This window comes from Phascolarctos cinereus, unplaced genomic scaffold, assembly GCF_003287225.1.
Source record: "Phascolarctos cinereus isolate Bilbo 61053 unplaced genomic scaffold, phaCin_HiC Scaffold_1;HRSCAF=81, whole genome shotgun sequence".
Taxonomy (NCBI): Eukaryota; Metazoa; Chordata; class Mammalia; order Diprotodontia; family Phascolarctidae; genus Phascolarctos; species Phascolarctos cinereus.
In genome coordinates, this window is record NW_027555514.1 from 220032725 (window position 1) to 220057647 (window position 24923).

The 24923-nt window shown below is 45.5% G+C and overlaps 2 protein-coding genes across 4 annotated transcripts; both read right to left on the reverse strand.

Moving 5' to 3' along the window:
• Window positions 1–1499: 1499 nt before the first annotated feature.
• Window positions 1500–7863, reverse strand: CNPY2 (canopy FGF signaling regulator 2). Of its 2 annotated transcripts, none has more exons than XM_078145863.1 (6): window positions 7533–7863; window positions 7254–7373; window positions 5296–5411; window positions 4565–4768; window positions 4304–4400; window positions 1500–2144 (listed from the first exon to the last, which is right to left on the reverse strand). In XM_078145863.1, exons 2-6 carry the CDS (start codon window positions 7339–7341, stop codon window positions 2086–2088), a joined length of 564 nt encoding a protein of 187 aa, XP_078001989.1. In that variant the 5' UTR covers window positions 7342–7373; window positions 7533–7863; the 3' UTR covers window positions 1500–2085. The 2 variants fall into 2 exon arrangements, with proteins under 2 accessions (XP_078001989.1, XP_020845698.1); XM_020990039.2 differs by lacking the exon at window positions 1500–2144 and adding an exon at window positions 3705–3892 and having other exon boundaries at window positions 7533–7834.
• Window positions 7864–8147: 284 nt separating this feature from the next.
• PAN2 (poly(A) specific ribonuclease subunit PAN2) lies at window positions 8148–23169 on the reverse strand. 2 transcript variants are annotated; one of them, XM_020990032.2, is made up of 25 exons: window positions 22200–23169; window positions 18480–18649; window positions 18207–18327; window positions 17936–18013; window positions 16448–16715; window positions 15731–16073; window positions 15433–15529; window positions 14773–14892; window positions 14378–14497; window positions 13842–13970; window positions 13549–13748; window positions 13292–13437; window positions 12849–12955; window positions 12493–12591; window positions 12302–12375; window positions 12052–12193; window positions 11741–11878; window positions 11566–11625; window positions 11285–11375; window positions 10457–10614; window positions 10213–10356; window positions 9923–10102; window positions 9674–9767; window positions 9039–9236; window positions 8148–8790 (listed from the first exon to the last, which is right to left on the reverse strand). In XM_020990032.2, the coding sequence occupies exons 1-25, from the start codon at window positions 22479–22481 to the stop codon at window positions 8756–8758; spliced, it is 3594 nt and encodes a 1197-aa protein (XP_020845691.1). In that variant the 5' UTR covers window positions 22482–23169; the 3' UTR covers window positions 8148–8755. The 2 variants fall into 2 exon arrangements, with proteins under 2 accessions (XP_020845691.1, XP_020845690.1); XM_020990031.2 differs by having other exon boundaries at window positions 11741–11881.
• Between the last annotated feature and the right edge of the window lie 1754 nt (window positions 23170–24923).

Here is a 24923-nt window from a genome sequence, read left to right on the forward strand (position 1 = left end):
AGCCCTTCAAATACTTGAAGACAGCTATCATGTCACACCTTATCTATAAAGAAGAGGATAACAAGTAATTAACTTACAAGGTTGTTGGGAGCTGAAATGAGATAAGCTACTATACGTAAAGCATTCCCCATCCCCAAAAGGTAGGCAGGAGAGAGGGTAATTTATGTCCGTCATCATCTCGAAGACCTCCCTCCCTTTAATGACCCTTTTGCTTTTTAGAAAAAAGTAAGTTAAACTCAGCTGTAAACTAAATCTTCCAGCTGACTAAACACTTCCTAGTTCCTTCATTGACCTTCATGGTCCCCTCACCATCCTGATCACCCTACTCCAGATGCATGCCAGCTTCTCAATATCCTTCCTAAGACATGGTGCCTTGAAGTAAACAGAACTCTAGCAGAGAATACCACCACAATCTTCTCTCGTTCTCAACGCTAAGCAATCAATGTGGTCAGCTGAAGGTGGGAGTCACTTATTTTGTTACCACATCTAACTACTAACTTATATTAAACTTATACTCCAGTAAGCCTTTTCTAAAAAAAAAAACACAACCGCTACAGCCAGCTCTGTCTACACTTAAATTTGAAGACAATGATCATGTCACTTCCTCCCCACCGCTTTAGTCTCTCCTGAGAGCTGTAATTCCACATCACCAGCTGTTTTCTTTCTGATATCAACAGCCATCTGAAAATCCAAAGTGTAGCTCTTTCCACCCAAATTCTCCCCAATTTCTAATGACTGTCTAGCTGTGCACCCCCTAGGGTTGCAGACTTTTTGTCATACTAGACTCCCCACTTGTCCTCATCCCACAAATCCAGATACCGAATCTGACCTTTCTTACATTCACAGCATTTCTTCTGTAGTCACACCTACTACACTCTTACTAAGCTGCACTTTGGAGCTTAGTCAACAGTTTGCTTACTTTGGTACTGCTGCCTGGAGTCTTTTCTCCATTAAATCCATCCTCCACTCAGCTACTCAATCCCAAAGTAATTTTCCGAAAGCACAGATCTGACTATTCCCTGCCTTCTCCCTCCTAAGCTGCAGTGGCCCCCTATTACCTCGAGGATCAAATATAAGTCTTGTCATTTAAAGCTCTTCCTACCTTTCCAGTCTTCTTACACTTGACTCCCCTCCAGCTAAAATGACTTAATAATTCTTCACACAGGACAGATAACTCATCTCCCTATTCCATGTCTTTTCACTGGCTATCCGCTTTGCTTGGAATGCTCTTTCCTAACCTGCCCCCTGGTTTCCTTCAAGACAGCTCAAATTTCACATTCTGCAAGAAGTCCACCCTACTTTTCCCAAATAGTGCTATCCTTCTGAGATTATTTTCCACTTATACCATATAAATCTTGGATGTCCATGGTTATTTGAATATTACTTCCCCATTAGATGTGAGCTACTTGGGTGGTAGCTATTTTTTTTTTCCCCGTATGGGCACTTAGTACATGGCCTAGCATGTAGTCAGCCCTCAATAAATGCTTACTGACTTGATATACCTGTATGAATCTCTTTATTAATTTTCACCTACACGTATTTATTTGCCCTGCTTGCTGGATTGGCCATCAATCCTGCCAAGGCTTTAAGGAGAGAGAGCAATCTATATCCATTTTAAGACCAAGCCCAAGCTTTAGCTCCTCCAAAAAGCATTCCTAACCCTACTCCACACCGAACAGTATCTTTAATTTTTGTTGCAGTACAACTTGCAATCTGCCAAGCTCTTTCTTTTTCTGTTCCCTCGCAGGAGCTCGGTGATGGAAAAGGTCATGCTATTGCACAGACGCCATCCAGTAGGTATTCACTACAATAATTTTAGCTGGAGTTTCACTGCTTTTCGGCCATCCTTTTATGTACTGCTTACCAACTCCCTTCTGTTCAATCAACGCATAACTGTTCCCATTCTCGAACTGCCAACCTCCACCTCCTCATCTTCACCTCCCTTTCCTACTCCTTTGCCCATTTGTTCATACTCAATTAAGTCTCCTGAGGGAAACATGTCTTTCCCTCAAGCCAAGGCTCTCCCTCCACTTTAGCACTTGGTCTCCTTTTTCTCTCAGCACCTTTGATCTCCATCTTAGAATTTCAACATCTCCTCACAAACTCTTTGCTTCTCTTCATATGATGCTCAGCTCTCATCGACTCTAAAAAACAAAAACGAAACAATTTCACTCAAGTTTACTATCCCCATGAGCTACTGTACTGTACTGTACATATCTCTTCTCCTTCCATGCACAATTGAACCCTTAGTCTCTACTTCTCTTGATTCCTCATGCTGCAAGGCTTCTATCTTTGTTACTAAACTGAAACTGGACTCTTAAAGAACTCCAATGATCTCATCCAAAACATACCAGCCTTTTCTCAATGCACGTTTTCCTTGATCTCTCCAGTATTTGACACCACTGACCAGCTCCTCTCCCTTGATGTTGCGTTCTTTAGTTTGTGATGGTACTCTTGTTTGGTACCTTGTCTCATTTTCTCATTCCTACAATGTAACCATATGCCAAAGACTGAACTTGGCCTTCTTCCCTTCTTATCTGGCAATCTCATCCACATCCCCTGCCTCAGCTGTTATCCCTGAGAAGACAACATTCCTGGCTCTGACCTCTCCAACTTGCAGACTGCTCTTTCCATCTTTGTGGCCCACCTGACCCTCAAGCTCAGCATGCCTAAAACCGAATTAATCCTTCCTATGTCTCATTCCTACTCTTTACTTTGCTACGTTTTAATCAACTGAGCCACTGTTCTCCCAGTCTCCAAGCCCATCACCTCAGACATCTGATGTTTTACTTTCCTTCCAACCACTCCAGTCCCAGTCTTACTATTCTTACTGCCCCTAACCTGTGACTTAGGCTAACAGGCTCCTATTGTGTTTCCATGCCTTTCCTCTTTTCCACCTCTTGTCTATGCACCAAAGCTAGATTAGTGTTTCTGGCACACAGGCATCATGAGTTATTCTACTGCACTCCCATGCCTAACAAAGTCCACCGTCCTCATATCTTGGTTTTCAAGATCCTCCTATATCTGGTTCCAAACTACCTTTCTAATGTTATTTCTCAACACTCCTCCAGCATGCCACATGCTTCATTCATACCTGACATATCTGCCACCTCACAAACACATTCCATGTTTTTCCACCTTGATGCCTTTGCTGAACCTGTTTTTTATGCCTGGAATGTCCTCCCATCAACCATTCCTCATCTTTATTTACTGATACCCTATAAGTCTTTTAAAGCTTAATGCCCCATACTCCATGAAGCCTTCCCTAATCTCTCACATGGGAAGTTCCTAAGCTGAGTTCATAGACCATTCATGGACTTACACTAAAACTACATGTAACAGAGGCTTATCTTGCCTACCTGAATGTAAGGGCAGAAACCCTCTCTTCTGTGTGTTTAAACTTCTCAGATGCCCTCGTAGAGTACACTAAATGTTTGTGAAATGAATGAACTTGTGCTCTCTAGTCCTTTCCTATGTGAAAGAGTACTCTGTACTGAGTACACCATACTCAGCTCAATCATGGAGGAAGCATTTAATAAATGATTGAATGAATAAAACCAGCCCCTCATGAGAGGTAGATGGTTCAGAATTCATTCCCATGTTCATTGTACCCCAACTCCCAAATTCCTTCCCTGTCCCTCCTCTGTAGACCCCCCCAGCCCCAGACCTAATACAAGAGAGTGAGATTGGTGGGAAGACACAACTTCATTTACACCATGGTTTCTTTTTTTTCTCCTTTTTTTGGGTTCATTTTAGTAAAAACATCATATAAAAGGCATTGCAGCCCCTTTTCCCCTCCTGAGGGGTGATCCGTCAGGTCTGATTGGGTTGAGGGATGCTCCAGTGGGTCACAGCTCATCGTGAGATATGTGCAGGGCATGGTCACACAAATCTGCAGGCACAACACACAACAAAATTTTGCAGACAAATATTACCATCCTGCTGATATACTCCACTGAATACATATATGTGTATATGTATGTGTACACACACGCACATATGCATAAAAATAGAAATAAAATCAGAACCGTTACTAGCATCATCCTGGCATACACACCCTCAAACATTCTTTGGAGTATGTGCTCATATATTAAAACTTCCCAAAACCTCTTCCCACTTCCACTCTCCATCTCTTTATCCTACATGGAGACATGCCACTGAGACTTGGGGGAAGCAAATAAGAGCTAGTAGTTGAGGGGTGAAGGGTAGAGAGGCAATTCTGAAGTCCAGGTCTCCAAGGAAGGAAGGAAAAAATGCAGGCTGTAGTCAAGCATATGGAGAGATGAAGATACGGAAAGCTTACCTGTACGTTTGCTACAGAGCCGGTCTTTGACGTTGTCAGTCTCTCGGGAAAAAAACTCAATGAGCTCATCCTCATGTTCTTCTACGATGCTCTCACACTGTAAGCCCAAAGGACAAGTCAAAGTGAGGGGTGCTGGCATGGAGGCCTTTGCTCCAACCTCCCCAAGAGAAACTAAGGCAACACTCTAACTCTGCCCTTGGGCCCTCTGGCAATCTCAGAACACTTGAAACCCCACTCTCCCAATGGCTTCTCAGCCCTCACCGCAAATTTGAGGCTGGCTCTGATGTCTCCGTCAATTCGAATGCTTTCCATGTCTGGCTCATTAGCTCTCTTGTCCCGGCTCACTACCCGTATGTAATTCTTTCGATGAGTGGTAGGGTCGGCCTGTTCCCCATATTCCTTCATTTGCTCACAAACCCGTTCCAGCAGTTCTGTCAAGTGAGCTTCTGAGCGGGCATAGGGTACCTAGGAGGGCAACACACAAAAATCTTCAGCCTGGCTCAATCCCTCTGGGCATTCCCAGAGGTCATTTCCCCAAATTCACATCCTTCCTTTCCTTCTGAATGTAATTTGAAACTAACGTTCTCCAAAAAGCCTTCCCTCATTAACTATTGTGTTACCTATATGCCACAAGTACTGATGGACCAAGTTTACACAATATTCATTTTTGTTTATTGCTTTAACAAATGGAGATAATTCAGCAAACACTTATTACTCTCCTAGAGTGTTTATAACATACTGTTCTGCTCACAGTGGATACTGATTATCTATTGGCAGCAAAGACAACAGGGTGCTCAAGGTGCCCAACCCGGCCATTAGGGATCAACCCTTACCCATTTTCTCTCGTTAGGTATAGCCCAATCTTTCCTATTACTCTCTGAGTCTGTATCTCATTACTCCTAATGAGATCAAAGCCCATCCTGCCAGGCTAGACACCCAGGCCCTGCCCAGAGCCGATGGGGCTATTTAATTTTAGAGAAAGTATGAATTACCTCCACAAATGATTGGCTGCCATCAGGGTTGATACGAAAGGAACCCATCTGGATGGTCTTCTTGGGGTCTACTTGGGCAATTTCCCACTCCAGTTCATCCACAAGAGCCCTGCAGGCTAGAGGAATGGGAGCAGAGAAGCATAAAGGATTAGCAGCCTTAGAGATCATTTAAATCAGGGATTTTTAACCTAGGCTTCACAGACTCCCAAAGGGTCCATGGACAGATTTCAGGAAGTCCCTCAACTTGGATGGGAAAAATATTTTGATAACTGTATTTTGATACGATTGGTTTCCTGTGTAATTCTATGTATTAAAAAAATACAATTAACTATATGAACACAACTATAAAATTCTTTTCTTACAAATGAAGTCAGATCTAAACAACTGGAAAAATATTAATTGCTCATGGGTAGGCCAAACCAATATAATAAATGACAATTCTACCTAAATTAATCTATTTATTCAGTGCCACACCAATAAAACTATCAAAAAATTGTTTTATAGAGCTAAAAATGACAAAATTCATCTAGAAGAACAAAAGCTCAAAGATGCCAAGGGAATCAATGAAAAAAAAATGTGAAAGAAGGTGGTTTAGTCATACCAGATCTCAAACTGTATTATAAATTGGTAATTATCAAAACAATCTGGTACTGGCTAAGAAATAGAGTGGTTTACCTGCCAGATTTAGGGATAAGGAAAGAATTTAGGACCAAAGAAGATACAGAAAGCATTACAGAATGTAAAACAAATCATTTTGATTACATAAAATTAAAAAGGTTTTGCACAAACAAAACCAAGGCAACCAAAATTATAAGGAAAGCAGAAAACTGGGGGAAAATATTAGTAACAAATACCTCTGATAAAGGCCTCATTTCTCAAATATATAGAGAACTGAGTCAAATTTATAAAATTAATTCTTCAGCTGATAAATGGTCAAAGGATATGAAAAGGCAGTTTTCAGACAAAGAAATCAAAGCTATCTATAGTCATATGAAAAATATGACTATTGATCAGGGAAATGCTCTGAGGTACTACCACCTCAAACCTATCAGAGTGGCTAATATGACAAAAAGAGGAAAATGGACGTTGGAGGGGATGTGGGAAAACTGGGACACTAATGCACTGTTGGAGTTGTGAACTGATCCAACCATTCTGGAGAGCAATTTGGAACTATGTCCAAAGGGCTATAAAACTGCATACCCTTTGATCCAGCAATATCACAGCTAGATCTACATGGCAAAGACATCCACAAAAAGGGAAAAGGAAATATTTATTTCTACAAAAATATTTATAGCAGCTCTTTTTGTGGTGGCTAAGAATTAGAAATCAAAGGAATGCCCATAAATTGGGGAATGGCTAAACAGGCTGTGGTATATGATTGTAATGGAATATTATTGACAAGCAGGATGATTTCAGAAAAACCTAGAAAAATACTTACATGAACTGATGTATAGTTTAGTGAACAGAACCTGGAGAACTTTGTACACAGTAACAGCAATACTGTACAATGTACAATGAAGAACTGTGATGACTTAACTATTCTCAGCAATACCCAGACAATCCCAAAGTTCTAATGATGAAGCTGATATTGACTGAATACAGACTGAAGTGTGCTATTTTTCCCTTTCTTCCATTTTTTTCTTTTATTCGAGTCTTCTTGTACAAAATGATTAACATAGAAATGTTTTACATAGTTGCACATGTTTAACCTATATCTGACCGCTTACCGTCTCAGAGAGGGAAGGAAAGAAGGGATAGAATTTGGAACTCAAAACTTTAAATAAAAACGTTAAAAATTAAAAAATAAGAAAAAACTATGATTCTGGGGGAGGGGGTCCACAGGCTTCCCCAGACTGCCAGAGGCGTCCGGGACCCCCCCCAAAAGGGCAGCCTGGACAGGACAGAAGCCCGGGCCCCCGACTCAGGTCACCCCCCCACCCCGCAGCCTGGGCCTTTACCTCCACAGTGCAAGTCCTGGCTCCTCCGCGCCCACGCGCTGCCCAGCAGGGCGGCCAGGAGCAGGGCCAGCCCCCCGCAGCCAGCCATGGTTCGCGCGGCGCCGCGGCAGCTCCGCGCGCCTGCGGGGAGAGCGGCCGGGGATGAGCGGTGGCCTAGCCCCGCTGCCTGCCCCCCCCCGCGCCCCGCGCCCGGCCGGCCCGCTCCCACCTCTGCCCCCAGGCCCCGAGGCTCCAGGGCAGCAGCCAGTCTGGCCACCTCACGTCAGCCCCTACCCCTACCCAGGCGCCGAGCGCGGCAGATCGGGCTGTTCCGGAGCTCTTCGGCGCCGCCCGACTCCGCGCCCGCAGCCTCGCGGCCCGTCCGCCCGCCCAGCGAGGCCCAGCCTCCCGGAGCAAAGGGACACCGCAACTCCGCGGCTCGCAGCCCAAGCTCGTCGGGTCCAGCGGCGGCAGCTGCTAGGACCCCAGCGCCTGGTGGCAGGACCTGCGTGGCAAAGGGAAGGAGGCGTGGCCCGAGGGGCGGGCGGGAAGGGCGAGGCCGAAGCCGAAGAAGCCGGGCCCAGCAGGTGAAGGGAAGGTCCTATGTGCAGCGGGAGCGCAGAACTACAGTTCCCGAGAAGCTTTGCACCAAAGGGGAGCTCCCGCCATCCGGCACTGTGCTTCCTGTACACCCTCCGGCATTAAGGAACACGGCAGAGCCCACTGGGCTGGGGGGCTAGACCAGGTGCTGGCTCCGCCCAGCTCTCTAATCCATATTCCATCTGCCCCGGGAATCCCCACCTCCACTCCCAAATTTTAAGTGGTACTGAGAATCCAATGTAAAGAGGAAAAGACGGCAAGAATAAAGAATTTGCCGCGTTGCCCTACAAAGATGGGCCACTTACATTCCACCACTGAGATTTTTGCTTTTATTTTATAAAACATTCCATTGCAGACAAAGCTTAGGAAGCAGGTGTAGCAGAAATAACCCTGCTGAGCTTTGTAGCCAAACGGTCAAAGGCCTGGGACACAAGGCCCTTTGGCAAAGCCCTTGTGTTTTTTTTGCTCTAGCCCCTGAAGCTGTACCTTCCTCCATACCGTCATCACTTAAGTTCAGAGCTATTGACCTGTCTTGTCATTGCCTGGCACTACTGTCCCTAGCCAGCTAGGGACTGAGTGTTCTGTGTTAACTAATGGTACTGCTTCTTCCCTTCTGGGCCAGTTTCCAGGTTTTGCACTCTGTGCTGCCACAAGGGTAGAAGGGAGCTCAGCTCCTGCATATTTTGTAACATCCTAGCTGCACCGAGGAAATTCCAACAGTTCTAATGATAGCACCATCAGCAGAGTCCCTATAGGTCTGAGTTGGGGCCTGGGGCCTAGGCCCTGTCCCCAGGGCAGTGCTGGACAGGGAGATGCAGAGGACCAGCAACTGGAGAAACCACCTCTCCCTGATGCTGCTTCTGTTGTGTAGCCACAGAGCACTCAAGGAAGGGGAATGGAAGGATGTGGCTGGAAAAGAGCAGTCAGAGCGCCAGCACAGTGGAGAAGACAGCTGAATCTGTTAAACACAAAAATGAGAACATTAACCTTCAAGTGAATGAAGAGGTAGCGCTTAGAATTCTTAATGCAAAGAAAATAAGAAGGAACAAAAGGTATGATTTGGGCCAGGACAAGAAGGGGAAAACAGGGCTTGAAGGGGAATAAACTTCTTTCTAAGGTAGTTGTGCATCCATTCACAGGCATGCACACAGACACAATACACACACCCCAAAACAAAGCCAGCATTTCCCCTATCCCAGCTCTTACTCTTGGGGCTTGCTTGGCCATCAGGCTCAGGAACCTTCCAATCCATTTTTCGGCCCTTCTCGTAAAGCCCCTTGAGCACTTTGTGGAAAGACTCTGGTTCACTGCCATTTTTGCTTAACTCCAGATACTTTCGGTAAAGTTGCAGAGCTGTTCGGGCATCCTCAATGCTATCATGGGTCTCCCCTTGGATCTTGAGATCTGAGGAAAGTAAAGTGGTTTGAGGGCATAGTAGAAGGGAGAAAAATTACCACTATCTACCCCTCCTTTTTCCTGATGCTTCCTTAGGGAAGGAGCAAATTAACTCCCCTACAGCAGAGATGGAGTAGTTCCTGGGCTTCTTCATCATCATTACATGAAGTAGAAGAAAAAGCATGAAGTCGGAGGACTAGCACTGCTATTTACTGCCTGTGACCAGGCAAATCATTTAGTTTTTCTACACCTGTTTCTTTATCTGTAAAGTGAGAACTTGATTTTTTAAACGTGCTTTTCAGCTTTCAGTCCTCTGCTCCTATTATATGCTACAATTATACTTTACTACCACTAACCAAGTCCTCCTCTTTCCTTTTTCTCCCCCACCTCCATTCATTTTCCTCCAACAATTTCACCTTGAGGAACCGTGAAACATGGCAACTCACCTAAGAAATACCAAGCAAGGAAGCGCAAGGAGATCATTCGTTTTCGGGGCATGTGGAAGAGGTAGACAGTATCAATGACCTGGTCTTTGGGCACCTAGAAAAGATTAAAGTGGGAAGTTAAAAGCTGAGACACTCAGTTCCCATCTTCAGTACCACAAGGAGAACCCAAACTCCAGAAACATACCTCATTCTCTCCCCCTGCCTCTACCCCCTTCTCTCCCAAATACTCAGGGAAAGTATAGTCCGAACCATGAGATTGATGACCCGGAAGTCCTTCTGCAGTCCATGACCCACAAACTTGACACCAATATCTATAAGGAAGCGAAGTTTCAAATAGGTAGACTTAAGAGTGGTAAGGTGCTTGGAGGAAATCTTAGCATCAAGGTCTCCAGGCTTTATCCCTGAGTACTGGGTCAAGTAATCCACCACCTATGAGAGCAAAGAATGGAAAAAGTCATCCGGGAGAGGGAGCCCCCATGAGGTTTTAAGATCATCAGCACAAATTCTTCCTCTGTCCAAGCTCTCAAGTATCCTGGTACCTGTTCCTGTGTAGAGATGTAGTCATCTATGAAGGGGATACCTTCATTTGGCCCTTGACCCCGAACACAGGTGATTCTAGCCACTGACATCTGGCTTGGTTTGATGGTGGACTTGGTGCCGTCACTACGCAGCTCTGCCTCCTCCTATGGGAGTAGGGTAGAGATGGTTCTTATACACTTATCTATCCCTCCTGGGTTCCTCAGGGTTCTGCTCAAGTCCCCACAGATGTCTGGGCCCAATTACCTCATTAAGGGTGACAAATTCAGCATCCAGGCCCACCAGGTCCCCGGCCTGTGGCATCTCACTCAGCATCAGTGGGATGAAGGTAGCATGGGTCTTGCGCTGCTTCCGGGCCAGTGAGGCCTCGGCCAGCAGCACGCTTGCTTCAATAGGGTTCTTGACTGGAGGGCAGAGGGGCAGACAGCCAGGGCAAGGATGGGGAGTGGTGAGGGGAAGGAGGCTCAGGGTGACTGGGGACTCTGAGTCTGCATCGTGGCCCCTCAGTAATCAAAGCACATAAGTAGAGGGAATGAAGCCTGGTGGACAGGCTGATGGAGAGGTCAAGCCAGGGAGTTATCAGGAAATACACAAAGTAGAGGCTGAAGAAGGGGCTGAGGGATGAAATAAGAATTTCAAAGTCAGGGTCCTAGTTCAGTTAGCTCAGGGCCAAAAAGAGAGAAGAAGAAAGGGTATGAGGGTGTTCACAGCTTGTGGACAGATAGGAAATCAAATACTGAGACTATTCAAAGGAAGTTGAGATGGTGGGAAAGCAATGGGGCCAGGCAAAAGGAGCAGAACAGCTGGATGACTGGTGAAAAGGGAAAATCTCTTGGCTGACTGTGGGGTAAGGACATCTGGTAACAATTTAGGCCCAAATCTGTGGATCTACTTACAAAGTAAAATCTCTGCCCTGGCATCTTTAACCTTAGTTAAACTGATAAGCAGGAATTTCTACAGTGTCACCTAACATTAACACTAATCCAAAAACCATTAAGAAATTTCCTTGATCTCTTGCTGCCAGAGGGCCCAGTTTGAACTACCCATATCATGTGCCCACCCTGTACCACTCACTGCTCAGGTTGTATTTGTTGTTGAGGTTCCTCTTGACATAATATAAGATGGCGGGCACCTTCCAGCTCATGTCAAATTGCACAGCTTCACACTGTGAAATGGAAGAATCATTTACTGCCTCTGGCCCAACCCTGTTTTTTTCTCAATGCAAAGCATAATTTTCAGTTTGGCTAAATCTTTGTTGTACAACTAGGAATCCATCCCTCCCTCCTAGGTGTGGCTGGGGCTTTTCTAAGTGCCTTGAGATGGATATAGGGTTGGAGAAAGATGAGAAGACTAACCTTATCCACAGGTTCAATAAGGAAGTCATTGAAGAGGTACCACTGCTGGTGAGTAACACCCTTTAAAGGACAAAGGCACAGCACATGTCTGAGCACAGTGGGTCCACCCTGGCATGAGGAAAGCTCCACTATGGCCACCACCTTAAAAACCTCCTTCCAATGCCATACAACTCACCTCTTTGCGCTGGTGGTAGGTCTCCCCAACTTTGATGTGACCTACCAGGCTGCCCCCTGTTCGTGAATCCAGAATGTGGACCACAGTAGCCATAAGGTCGTACACATAGACATTACCTTCCTCTTCCCTGAGTGGGCTCTGCTGTGAAGAGAATACCTAAGTTGTTAAGCTAGGTATAAAAGTGGGAATGGAAGGAGAGTTAAGGACAAATTACATGGTGCAGGAGCTAAGAGAGGTCTCCAAGATGTTGAAGTGGCTCCTTTCCTTTGAGAATCCCTCCTCCTCCCACCCAGTCCTTCCAGCATAAGCACCTCATCCCCATCAGTCCAGTTGCTGACATCCAATCCCTTGTTCTTTGTCAGCTTCATTTGAATGGAGTATGGAAGCCAGACATTCTTTAGCTCCTCAATGGAAGTACACAAAGGCCGCCCTTTTGGACTTCCTAGGTCCTTCCTGCCAGACAAGCAGTCATGGAAATGGAGTTAGAAATTCTTCCTGAGATAATAGCAGTTATTAATATTTAGCATTCCAGTCACCAACATGTGGTAGGCCAGTACATACCAATCAGCCAGAGCACTCTCTCTGCTTTTAGGGATCTCCCCACCTGCTTTCTTTACTGCCATCTTGAAGGCAAACTAGACAGAAAAGAGAAGATCAGATTCTGCAAAAAGGCCTAGGGATAGGTCCCATATTAGGAAGAAACCAGAAAGTTCCCTGGCATCCCTGACTCCTAGCCCAGCTCCAGACCTCACCTCTGCCTGCAGCTTCCAGAAATCAGCTTCTTTAGAGCTGTTGACCTCACAGTTGATAACTAGAACGTCTGGGAGACGACGAATGTTGCGGGTCTGGACCTAGGGAAGGAAACTGGGAGTTGAGGCAATCTAAAAGGTAGAAAGTTTGGGCGGGGATAAAAAAATCAGGGTCTGTACCCTTGGACTAGATTAATTTCCCCTGCCCTGAAACCTGAGGACAGTAGCTTATAGGTGCACTCCTGCTTGGTCTTAGAGTAGACTCAGAGTGGACTGAATCACCAATGTAGGTGAAGGGGAGGATGTAATCCAATCCTGGACAACGCAGGAAGGTACTCTAAAATCCATGTGCTACTTACTGTGGGCTGGTACTTCTCACAGTTCTCGCACCAAGCCTGTGTGTTCTGCTCCAGGCAGATGCTTCTCTTCAATACCTGAGCAAAGTCATAGTTCTTCACAGTCTTATCTGAAGAAAAATGAGGCCGGTCACTCTAGCTGCTTCCTTGACTCTACAGTCCTTTGGCAATGGTTACCAACTGTCCCTTGTACTGCATCCCCTCCCATGACCACCACATCTGTGACATCAAGAAGCAGCTTCCCAGGGCAGCTAGATGGTGCAGTAGATAGAGCATCGGCCCTGGATTCAGGAGGACCTGAGTTCAAATCTGGACTCAGACACATAACACTCACAAGCTGTGTGACTCTGGGCAAGTCACTTAACCCCACTGCCTACCCCTCCCCCCCCAAAAATGACCAAAAAAAAAAAAGCAGCTTCCGTAATCCCCTTGGTCCAGGGCTATACCATTACTGTGGCTCTCAGGATAGGAGAGTGTGAAGAGCAGGGTAGATGACACACGCACTGTTTCTTTGCCACATCGGCACAAGCTACAGTTCTCCACCTCACAACTGAAGAGCTGCCCAATGACTGAATCTCCTGATGAACAAAAGCTGTTAGAAGCAAAGAAGAAGCACAAAGCTATCAGAGAAAGGTACTCCTGTATGTCAAGGGGCTGAGAGGACCATACACCTGAGGGGACCCCCCATGTTTCTGTCCTGTACCTGCCTCCTGCACCCCTGTAAGCCTGAGGGCCTTCCTGTTCCTGCATGTCTTGGTGTAGCTGTGTCAGAATAAAACGATTCCACCTCTGGATAAGCCTGGCCAGATTGCCCTTGCCTGAAACCTCATCTGAATCAGCCAGGATTAGGCCAAGGGCTGAGGCTTCAGGGATGGTGCGGAATGCCCTCAGGAAGTTACTGCCCTGTAAGAAAAAGAGGCAATGGAGATGATTTCTCAATCCTAAGAATCTGACACAGAGAAGCCTTACATCTCTACTAGGTGGATGTCCTCTAACCTGGCATGGATCACCACGAGACAGGTCCAACATGTGGAACAAGAAGCCCAACTCACAGCCCAGGCAGAATTCCTTCTGGCACAGGTGGTTCTGGATTAGACAGCGGACAGGCTCAAGGAAGTACAAGACCTAAAAGGAAGGGCAGAAGACCTCCAGAGTGAGAAAAGGCCAACAGTGCAGAGCATTCTGGAAGAAGAATCACAGAAAAAGTAGACTCTGAGACATCCTAAGACAGGGGTTCTTAACCTTTTTTCTGTGTCCTGGACCTCTATGCCAGTACGGTGAAGCCTCTGGATTCCCTTTCAGAAACATAATTGGAAGAAATGCTAAATTTCAGTTAGAGGTTAATGAAAATAAAGATATAATTCTTTCTCATCTAAGTTTAGATACTCCCTGAAATCTATCCATGGGCCCCAGGTTAAGAACTCTTATCCTAGTAAAAGGGGTAGGAGAAGCCAGGGGGGAAATGAGTATAGCTGACAGAGCTTCAGAATATAGTAGTAGGCATATTCAGTCAATGGGTTCTCAGCCCTTACCTGGATCATGCAGTTACAATAGGCATTGGGAATGTGGGGTTCCAGTCCAGCAAATAATGTCTTATTGTAGTGCTTAAAGTCAAAATCCTCCAGCCCTAGCTTTGAGTATTTGATGGTCACCTGGAATGAAGAGAACAACCTAGGTGAGAGGGGAGGATAAGTAGGCAGTTCCGCAACCACCCAAATAACCTTCACGTTTCTTGGAACATCTTGCCTAAATTCAGGGTGGAAGACTGGGGTAGTGGGGTAGAGGGAATCCTACCAATTCTGCCTAGTCAACTAATAAAACAGGTTAACTACTTTGGCCTCTCCAATCCTTTCCTATTATAATACTTCTCTCTGCTTCGTAAGGGATACCAACACAGATATCCCTCCCTTTCCCTGACCCTCAGTACCTTTCGATATTTTTTGGAAACCATATAGAGATGTGGCTCCTCTTCCCGCCCTATAGGTGACTCAGGAACCTGACTGAAGTTGTCAAATTCACTATCCAGCTCCTTGAGGCGGTAAGGGATCTAAAGGAAAGGAAAATTACGCAGGTAAGAAATCTATCACCTCTGATTCTGACATCACCTTCCTCACCCCTTATGACCACTTAACCAAATCTTTTCAATCATCCCTCATAACATCTCTTGGCTCAGAACCTTCCTTTTTACTTCTACAGTCCTGGTTCAGGCCTTTTATCAACTCACAACTAGAATATTCAGTAATTTCCCAACTGGTCCCTTGATGCCAGTTTATCGTCTATCTTGATATCTAATTAGATCCATCTCCCTAAAACATTGCTTTTAGAGTCACTTCCTTATTTTATAGCTGCCTACTTCTCAGAGGATAAAGTCTAAAATATCTACCCTGGCATTCAAGGTCTTCCAATTCAATTTCTATATCTCTGTACACATACATAGTAAACATTCAAAATATATGCTGCTTTACTGAAAACAGCAGCTATAAGGTTGTTAGAGAAGTAGAACAGAAGGGGAATGAGGTAGCACAAAGTAAAGAGGTAAAGGAAGCTGGAGTTGAGGTCTCCCCCTTTCATCTCCTCTCATACACACCTGGTTACGAAGCCTGGTTCGGGGATTGGGCGCATAGCCAATGAAGCCCACCTTCTTCATGGTGCGCAGAATCTCTGCATCCACTGGTGGTGCCCGCCTACAATGCAGCATGGCTCTGGGGCTTAAGGAGTCATGGGGCCCACAACTGCCCAATCCCCAAAAATCCCAGAGAAAGGGGAAAACTGAAGCCAAAGAAAAGGGGGACACTAGCTAATAGATGAGACAGTGACAGAGCAAGAAAAAGAGAATACCAGTGTCTTGGTCCCTCCTTCCACCTGGCCCAGAAGTAAGCAATTACCTGGGAGCAGGAGCAGAGTTGGCAGCTGGCCAGTCAGAGAGAAGAGTGTCAGTGGTGAGCGGAACTGGGATGAGAGAGAGAGGCAGTAGGTCCTGATTCCAGTCTAGGGGTGGCAGTGAGTCAACAAGGCAAGGTAGGGCAAATTCAGTTTCACGGGAGTAGGGGTTGAAAGATGCCTCAGGAGAATCAGCCCAGAGGTGTACACAGCCCTCTGAGTCCCCAAAAGCTAGGGCTTGCTTGCTGGCTGACACATCAAATGTCATCAGCAAAGGCCCCACAGGATTCACATGGAAGATGTCTGCTGGGTTGGCCAGGCCTGTGGGCTCACAAAACTGGCACTGCCCTGGAAAGAGAAAGTGAAGACACTGAGCCCACGTGGAAGACATTGAAATACTACTCACACCTAGCCATAGGCAAAATTAAGAAGGGCTATATCCTCACTCTAGCAATGGGAAGAAATCTCCCCACCAATAGAGATCCATTAGCAAGTAGCAGCCTGATCTATAATCTCTAAATACCATCTTTTTCCTCTTTCTATGTTCTTGGGGGAGTGGAGAAAGTAAGGGATTACAGCTTCAAGTTAGATCTTACAACCCTGCAGAGAGGTTCCCTCCCTTGTCCCAGTATAGCTCTACTATACCCTGCCCCCTTCCCTCTTCACTGCTGCCATCCAGTTCATCTCTCTATAGAAATTCCCCTTCCCCTGTCACTGTGCACCTGTCTGGGAGATGATGGCAAGGCGGGAGGTATAAGTGGGGATGAAGCGCAGGAAGGCAGGGTCAACGTGCACTTGTAGTGGTGTAATTGCTCGCATCATTCGCAAATCATAGACCTTGAGGAATCGGTCACAGGCCAAACCACTCAAGCGGCTAGAGAAGCCACAGGCTGCCAGCAGGTTGCCATGCACATCAAAGTCTGACAAACTCCCTGAGAAGGCATCAAATTCATGCTCCACCTTGAAAGTACGAAGATCCCGAAGAGATACCTATAAGAGGAATAATGCAATCACCCGAGTCAGAAAGAACGAGAATGAAAGAAGCAGACCTCAAAATCTGGGGAACCATCTTGAGAAGACAATAAAAGGAGAAGCTGAGAAAGGGAGAGACAATTTGACTGCTCCCTTGCCTCTGTGGCCCCTGGCATACTGAAAGGAAAAAAGCAGCCAAAATCTAGGAGAAAATGTCCAGTAAGGCATAGGATGAGATAGGATGAGAGCAGGGCAGCTGGGCCCTGTTAATCACCTGGTTAGATAAAAGCCAGGACTGAGGGGCTGGAGGAAAACAAACACATTAATGCATTGTGGCTGAAGTTGTGAACTGGTCTAGCCATTCTGGAAACCAGTTTGGAACTATGCCCCCAAAGTTACTAAATTGTGCTTTATACCTTCGCTATACCCCAAGGAGATCGAGAAAAGGACCCATATTTACAAAAATATTTATAACAGCTCCTTTGGTGATGGCAAAGAACTAGAAATTAAAGGGGTGCCCATCATCTGGGGAATGGCTGAACAAAGTGTGGCATATAAATATAATGGAATACTATTATGTGTGCTATAGGAAATTATGAAAGAGACAGTTTCAGAGAATCCAGGAGAAAACTTACATGAACTAATACAGAGTGAAGTAAACAGTTAAGGAGAACAATTTGTACAATCACTACACTGCAAAGACAAACAACTTTGAAAGACTTAGGAATTCTGAACAATGAACAATTCTGATCAAGTATGATTCCAAAGGACTGATGATGAATGATGCTGCCCCTCTACTGACAGAGGTGATGGATTCAAGAAGCAGAACAAGACATACGTTTTTGGATGTGGATGATGTGGTAATTTTTTTTTTGCCTGACTATGCATATTGGTTATAAGAGTTTTGTTTTTCTTCTTTCTTTTCAAATTGGAATTGGGTGAGGGAGAGAAAATACATGCTTGTTTTAAAAAAAACACAAAAGGTTCCTCCTATTGGTTCTAATTCTTCTTTACAACATGACTAAGGTGAAAACATGTTTAATAGGAATGTATATGTAGAGCCTTTATCAGATTGCATGCTGCCTTGGGGAGGGAGGTGGGAAGGGAAGGAGAGAAAATTTAAAACTCAAAAGCTTATGGAAGTGATTGTTGAAAACCAAAAATAAATAAATTAATTAAAAAACTTAAGAGCCAGGCTAGAGGGTGGCCTGGGCACCAAAATGAGAGAGAACAGGCACCTTGCCAGATGTGTGACCACAGAAGAAAAAGCGACTCGACTGCCTCATGATGGTGATGCCCGGTACCTCCACAGTATACTGGGGAAGGAAGCAGAAGGGAATGTCTAGGAACAGAATGGCCTTTCCCATCATCCACTCTCTCCCAGCAGAGGTGCAGAACCCCCATCTTAGGCAAGGTCCCAGCCCAGGAATTTTTTTCCCTGCCAGGCCTGAGCTCAGGAAGAGAAGATCCCAGGCTTCCCCCACAGCTCCTTCTTGCCCAGGCCTGCACCTTCTGTGTTTCCTGGACAGTGTTGAGGTCAATCTCCAGCACATGGTTTTGTAGTCCACCTACAAGCAGGGTGCTGCTCTCAGTCAGGAGGAGGCTGTGCATGTCCTCACTCTCATCCAGGCTGTGGAGGCAGGGAAAGGGTGAGGACCCAGATACCTTAGATTTCTAGCCCAAAGTCCCCAACCTTGGCTCTGAGCCATCTCACAGTGAATGATGACTAGGGGACAAAGCTTCAGGTTTTCTTTGTCAGTTCAGGGCTGGGGAGCCACTTACAGGTAATCAAAGATAATGAGTCCCCCACGGGCCATGTACTTTAAGTTGTTCTTAGTAAGAAAAAGAACACCATTCTCCAGGCTTTGGATCTGTCGAATATCATCACTGCCATTGACTTGGAAGGATGAATAGCGCTCCAGGGCTGGGCCAAAGAATGAGGTGGCATGGCCCTAGAAAAAGGAAAAAGGCAAACAGAGACACATACACTGAGTCAAAATACAAGGCCATGACAGCCAGCTCCCCCTTCTTCCCTTCACTATATAGCATGCTGTAGCAGAGAAAGGGCTTGGACAGAAAAGCAATCTAGCAATCAATTAACAATCACTTACTAAAAGCTTACCAAAAAAAAAAAAAAGCCTACCATGCCACTGGGCAGACAAAGACAAAAATCAAAGTCTCTGCCCTCAAGGAGCTCATATGCCATCAGGGGAGGCAATATGTATACAAATATACAAATACAATGTAAATTTTTGATGGGGAGAGGACTAGCAGCTGGGGGCAAGGCTTCATATCAAAGGTGATGCCTGACCAGGGTTTTGAAGAAAACAAGGAGAGAGAGAAAGGGAGGGAAAGAGGGAGAGAACACGGTTGTAGTTAAATGATTATTTCTGAAGTCAGAGGATAACCACTACAAAGGACTGAGAAGTGAGTGTGGCTGTGCAGAAGGGGAGAGATCTAGGTCTCTAGCAGTAGGGTCTAGTTTCAAGATGGGAGTCAGGCATGTTTTAGGCAACAGGGAAGGAACCAATAGATAACAGTGATGATTCAGGAGGTGTGTGTGTATGTAGGGGTGTGGAATTACAATGGCAATCTATTGGAGAACACAGGAAGTGCTGAGATCAAGGGTAGATGTGGAGATGTTGGCTTTGAGAAGAACCACTTCTTAATCACAGCATGGGGGATGTCCAAGGGTTTTGAGACGTAGAGAAGAAAACAGGGTTCACAACAAGCTATCTCTCTCTCTCTCTCTCTCTCTCCCAGTATGAAATGAGGTCCTCTGCTAAGAGTCATGCTTGAAAAGAGAAGAGGAAGTTTACACAGTCTCTGTGGGAAGTGGGCTAGAGAATTAGGAAGAAGAAAAAGGATTGTTGAGGTAAGGCCCTAACTCTGATAACATCAATCTGTAATGGACCTAGTCAGTTCAGGACCATGATTGGTTCCAACTCTGTTTAATAGCAGTTGAAGAGGAGCAAAGGTGGTGGACAGTGGCAGTCATCCAAGATTGAGCTCTGGCAAGGTGTGAGCACTAATGAGGGTAAGGGTCAAGGAACTGTCAAGGAGGGGAAAAGTTTAGAGTTAAATTGGTTAACCATGAGGTCATTACTAAGAAGGAAGGAAATGAAGGCGACAGCTTGGGAGAGTACTAAGAAATTAAGAATTAGAGGTACTTGTGAGGAGATACAGCAGGCTTAAGGAAGTAGAGCACAGGGAGAGAGATGGAATAACAGGAAGTCAGAAAAGGGGATTATGGAGTTTTAGATCATTGAAGTGGACTACTTTTGGGTGATGCCAGATCTAGTGTTAGATTTTTCCAGTGTATATGTAACATCTACTTGTGGTGTGGAGGGAAGGACTAGGTCATAGAAGGCAGTAGACTGCCAGAGTTACAAAAACACAAACATCATTTCATACCTAATAATCCATTATTGGCCATATGACCAAGAAAATTTTTTTAGAAATCTTTTTGCCCAAAGATATTTATGGCAATATAAGTTCTTACTGTAACAATAATAATAATAATAATGATAATAATAAAAAAGAACAAAAACTGAAACTAAAGTCCAAAGATTAGGGAATGGAAGAACAAACTGGAATGTTAACGTAATGGACTATCACATTAAGAATGACAAGTATGGGGCAGCTAGGTGGTGCAGTGGATAGAGCACTGGCCCTGGAGTCAGGAGGACCTGAATTCAAATCTGGCCTCAGACACATAACACTTACTAGCCTAGCTGTGTGACCCTGGGCAAGTCACTTAACCCTATTGCCTAGCCAACCCCCCTTCCAAAAAACAAACAAACCAAAAAAAAAAAAGAATGACAAGTATGAAAACCATAAAGAAATGTGGAAAGACATTTGAAAATACTGTTAAACAAAGAAAACAGAAATAGGTTAGTGTATACGTAGACTGTGACTAGGTAACAAGAAAATATACAATGAGGTGAATGAAGATTGATAGACAACAGAACACAAAATCGGGAGTGACAAATTGTTACCAATAACTATATACTGAAGGCTTTTTAAAAATAAGTTTAAATAAGAATGTAACTGATTCTGTCATGATTTGGAGCAAATAGCAAATTACTTATTTGAAAAAGAAAGAACTCTGAACTAGAAAATCAGAAGACCTGGGTTTTCAGTTCCAACTCCACCACTTACTTATTGGCTGTGTGACCTTAGGTAAAATTAACTTCTCTGAGCCTCAGTTTCTTCATCTTTAAAATAAGATGTGGCCTTTTGACTTGAATCCAAATTTCACAGAACAAATCCCCTTAATAAAAGGATTTGCTTGGTAAAACTTGGACTCAGTCAAAAGGCCACACCCAAGGACCTAGAAGGCCACAGGTGGCCTTAAGGCCGAAGGTTCCCCACACCTGGACTTAAGGATCCTTCTTGTTCTAAATTCTATGAGTCTATTGGCAACTAGGCCACGTACCCATCAATCATTTACCAGCATCAAATACCAGTATTTAATATCTTTAGATAATTATCTGAGTTGGTTAGAAAAGTGACAAGGAAACCTAAGTCATGGGTTTCATCCAAAGTTGGCTAGTTAGTTTTTGTTCCATCCTCTGAAACTCCCATCTTGGAAATTTTTCATCACACATATGGGGATTGGGCAAGAGAGTAGAGAGACCACCATAAATGTATTTTTCAAAAAACAAACTCCAAAGCTCCACTGGTGGCTCAGTAGTTTTATTTTCACATACAAGGAACAACACATTCTTCTTTACTGAGCTCTAAGAATAATATAGAAGTATACTGGGCACTCAAGATACATAAAAATTTTGTTTAATTCAACAAATATTTACTAAGCACCTACAATATGGACAGTATTGTGCTAGGAACTTGGGGAATTTCAGGAGGTTACAGTCCCTACCCTAGCACAAGGAATTTTATCTCAGAGAGGTTAGAATCTAAAATGATCAAAATGATACATACAAAATATAGAGAGATATGTACAAAAGGCAGCTTAGGTGGCGCAGTGGATAGTACACCAGGCCTGGAGTCAAGAACACCTGAATTCAAATCTGGCCTGGGATATTTATTGACCCTGGGCAAGTCACTTAACACTGTTTGCCTCAATATCCTTATCTGCAAAATGAGCTGGAGAAGAAAATGGCAAACCACTCCAGTATCTTTGCCAAGAAAACCCCAAATAGGATCACAAAGAGTCAGATTGTGAGTGAACAAAAATACATACAAAAATCCTAAAATTACATAAGTACATATGTGAGAGAAGAAAAATAAAGATGTAAGATTTAACTGGCTGTGAAACTAAACTTGTGGAGTTAGTTGGGGAGTCTGACCATAACTTGGGGTAGATCTTGGCAGAGAGAAAAAGACCCACTGGGAAAGGATACCAACTCACTTCCAAACTCTCTGACATCAACTGTCCCCTTACTGGATATTCTACCCATTCTGCCCCTACCACCAATCATTTCTAGCTCTCTGCAAAGTTCTTGAACTTCAATCGCCACAGAACAGTACGTATCTTACCCCATGACTCCCCACCCACAGCATCTCCTCGTGGAGGTCGAAGTGGGAGACGGATACAGGCACGCCCACCTCGGCTACCACACTGTGCAGCTCAGAGTAGACGCCTTCCATGATGTGCACAGACTCTGGGACAGACAGTGCCTCCAGGGCCACTCCCTCGGGGTCCAGCTCCACATTCTGCAGCAGACTAGGGTTCAGGTGGGCATCCAGGACAGGGTCCAGGGTGGGATGCAGGGCTGGGGCATACTCCGTCAGTCCAGGATCCAGGCCCTCAAAGTTCATGACGACAGTCGAAGCAGGCAAGGTCCCCCCACCCTCCCGCCCCGACCCCTTCTACTGGCCAGGTCCTGAACCTTTAGTAGGGGGGCCTCTGAAGGGACATCCTGATCTGCCGGGGGAGACGAACAGCTGTGCTTGGCGGGGAGGAAAGGGGGAGGCAGGCCCAGCTACGGATGCCTCGCCAGAGCCCCCCTGTGGCCTTTCCTGGGTACCTGAGTCAGGTAACCCGGGAAATCAGGCAACTTCCATTGCCAAGGAGGTCTTCCACCCTCTCTCCACAGACCCTAACCTCCTACCGTCCCATTTCTTCCCTGTACCTCTTCCCCACACACTGTCTTGTCTTACCGCCCACACCATCCCCCCCCTTACCTGCCTGGCTTAGCCTAGATGCACCTGGGGTGGGGGGGAGGACGTGGGAAAGGTGGGGAGTGGGGAGAGGGAGGAAAAGCTACCCAGAATCCTCTGGGAGAAAGGGGGACACGGGACACAAAATTTTTCCCAGAGTCTGGGGCCTACTTGTTACCCAGAATCCTCTGGGTGGAAAAACAGGAAGGGGTGGGGATAGGAAAGGCCATACCCATAATTCTCTGGGAAGGGAGTGAGCGGGGGCAAATGATTAGCTCCCGAGAAACCTCTGGGGAATACGCCCAGAATGCGCAGGGGTGGGGAAGGGGAGGGGAGGGCAGGGATTGGAGCCTCCGGGTCCCGGGGCTGCGTGGGTTCCCGCGATCCTTGACGCGCTGACTGGCGTCCCCAACTCTGGAGTGACGGATGCTTTCGGTCAAGGGGACGAGATAAGATTAGGACAGGGAAAAAGCCAGTTCAAGAAAAATGCCTCCGCGGGAAACCCCAAATCTTCCCGGCGCTTCTTGGCCTGCCTAAGTCTAGAAACTCTTCGGACCCGCTCAGGGCCAATCAGCGAGTGGCGTTTGGGGGCTCGAGCCAATCAGGCTGGGCCGGAAGCGCCGAGCTCGGGGAGGGTGGCAGTTGGCCCATTAGTGTCATCCCTGCTAGGAATGTCGAGCTAGGGAGAGGGGCGAGGGAGGGCTACGGGGCGCCGCTAGGGACTTCTTGGGTCGTCCCAGGCCCTTTATTGAAGGGCAGAAAATACTCCTGAATATTATGTCCAACCCTGCCAGTCAGGAGTGCTAAGAGGGTTGGGCATTAGGTCTGGGTTGGAGCGTGTGGCGGGAAGAGCCCCGAATTTGGTATCAGAAGTTCTAAACGGACTTTTTTGAGCAAGTCCATCTTTTGCGATCCCAGTTTATTATCAGCAAAATAAAAAAGTTGCACTAGATCAGGAGTTCTTAACCCCGGATCCTTCAAACTTAAATTTTTTTTTCAGCCAGGGACAAGGTTTGTTAAAGATCTGCCATATTGGCCAGACTCTTAAGGAATCTGAACATTTGTGAGCTATTGGCTAGGTTTTTAAGGAATCTAAGCACCTTAATGGAGACAAGATGGACCTTATATACCCAAAGACTGGGAGGGATCTAGGAAGGATCTTGATGGGAGTGACTGGGAGGTTGAGAATAGGGTCTACATAGGGTCAAGGATGGGAAGCAGCCAGGGGCAGTAGGGAGCTAAGACTAGGCTAGGTAATGGAGAATTGGGAGATTGGGCGTAGGCGTGGTCGATAAAGAAAGGCTAGTTGATGGGATTATAGCCTCAGGGGAATGACAGGGAGGACCTTGATCTAGGGAGAGAATTCAAGGAGAATCTCTTAGACTAATGAGACCCAAATTCTTTTAGGGTAAGGGTCGAAGGTCTCAGCTTCTGAAACTGCTTCCTGCTGGCAAAGGGCATAAAGCTGTCCCTGCCTCTCTGGGTCCAGTTCACGGGGTCAGACGTCAGGTCCAGTGGGCTAGAAAACCTTGGACTCAGTCAGAGCTTGGTAGCCTGAGCAATCACCTGTAACAAATTTAAAATTTAAAAAAAAAAACCTGTTTGAATATAATTGGTTTCCATTATAATCCTGTGTTTTATTCATTTAAAAACCATGATTTTGAGAAGTTTTATGGGTTGACATTCTTATCTCTCCCCTGTCCTGTTATGCTCTCCCATCTTCAGTTCTGATTACTGACCTCCCTTGCTCCTTTTAAATCTCAACTAAAATCCCACCATCCACAAGAAGCCTATCCCAACCCCTCTTAATTCTAGTGTCTTCTCTCTGTTAATTATTTCCTATCTATCCTGTGTATCCCTGACCTTGTATATTTGTTTGCATATTGTCCCCCCTATTGGATTGTAAACACCGTGAGGGCAGAGACTATCTTTTGCCCTTTTTTGTGTGTCACTTGGGCCTAGCATAGTGTCTGGCACTTTGTAGGCATCTAATAAATATTGAATAGATTGTCAAAATCAACTGGCACAAAAAGTTAAGAACCTCTGGACTCTGGACTAGATTTTGCCTGGGGTTCCTTTCAGCTCCACATTTAATGATAC

Coding starts and splice junctions, on each gene's coding strand:
- CNPY2 (XM_078145863.1), bottom strand. CDS start 7,341: ATGGCTGGCTGCGGGGGGCTGGCCCTGCTCCTGGCCGCCCTGCTGGGC. Junction 5,412..7,253: donor CCAGGACTTGCACTGTGGAG/GTAAAGGCCCAG, acceptor CCATTCCTCTAG/CCTGCAGGGCTCTTGTGGAT. Junction 2,145..4,303: donor GCTCTGTAGCAAACGTACAG/GTAAGCTTTCCG, acceptor TTTGTTTTTTAG/AGTCGATGAGAGCTGAGCAT.
- PAN2 (XM_020990031.2), bottom strand. CDS start 22,481: ATGAACTTTGAGGGCCTGGATCCTGGACTGACGGAGTATGCCCCAGCC. Junction 13,971..14,377: donor ATTGTAACTGCATGATCCAG/GTAAGGGCTGAG, acceptor CCTTCCTTTTAG/GTCTTGTACTTCCTTGAGCC. Junction 9,237..9,673: donor CCTTGCTTGGTATTTCTTAG/GTGAGTTGCCAT, acceptor TACTTTCCTCAG/ATCTCAAGATCCAAGGGGAG.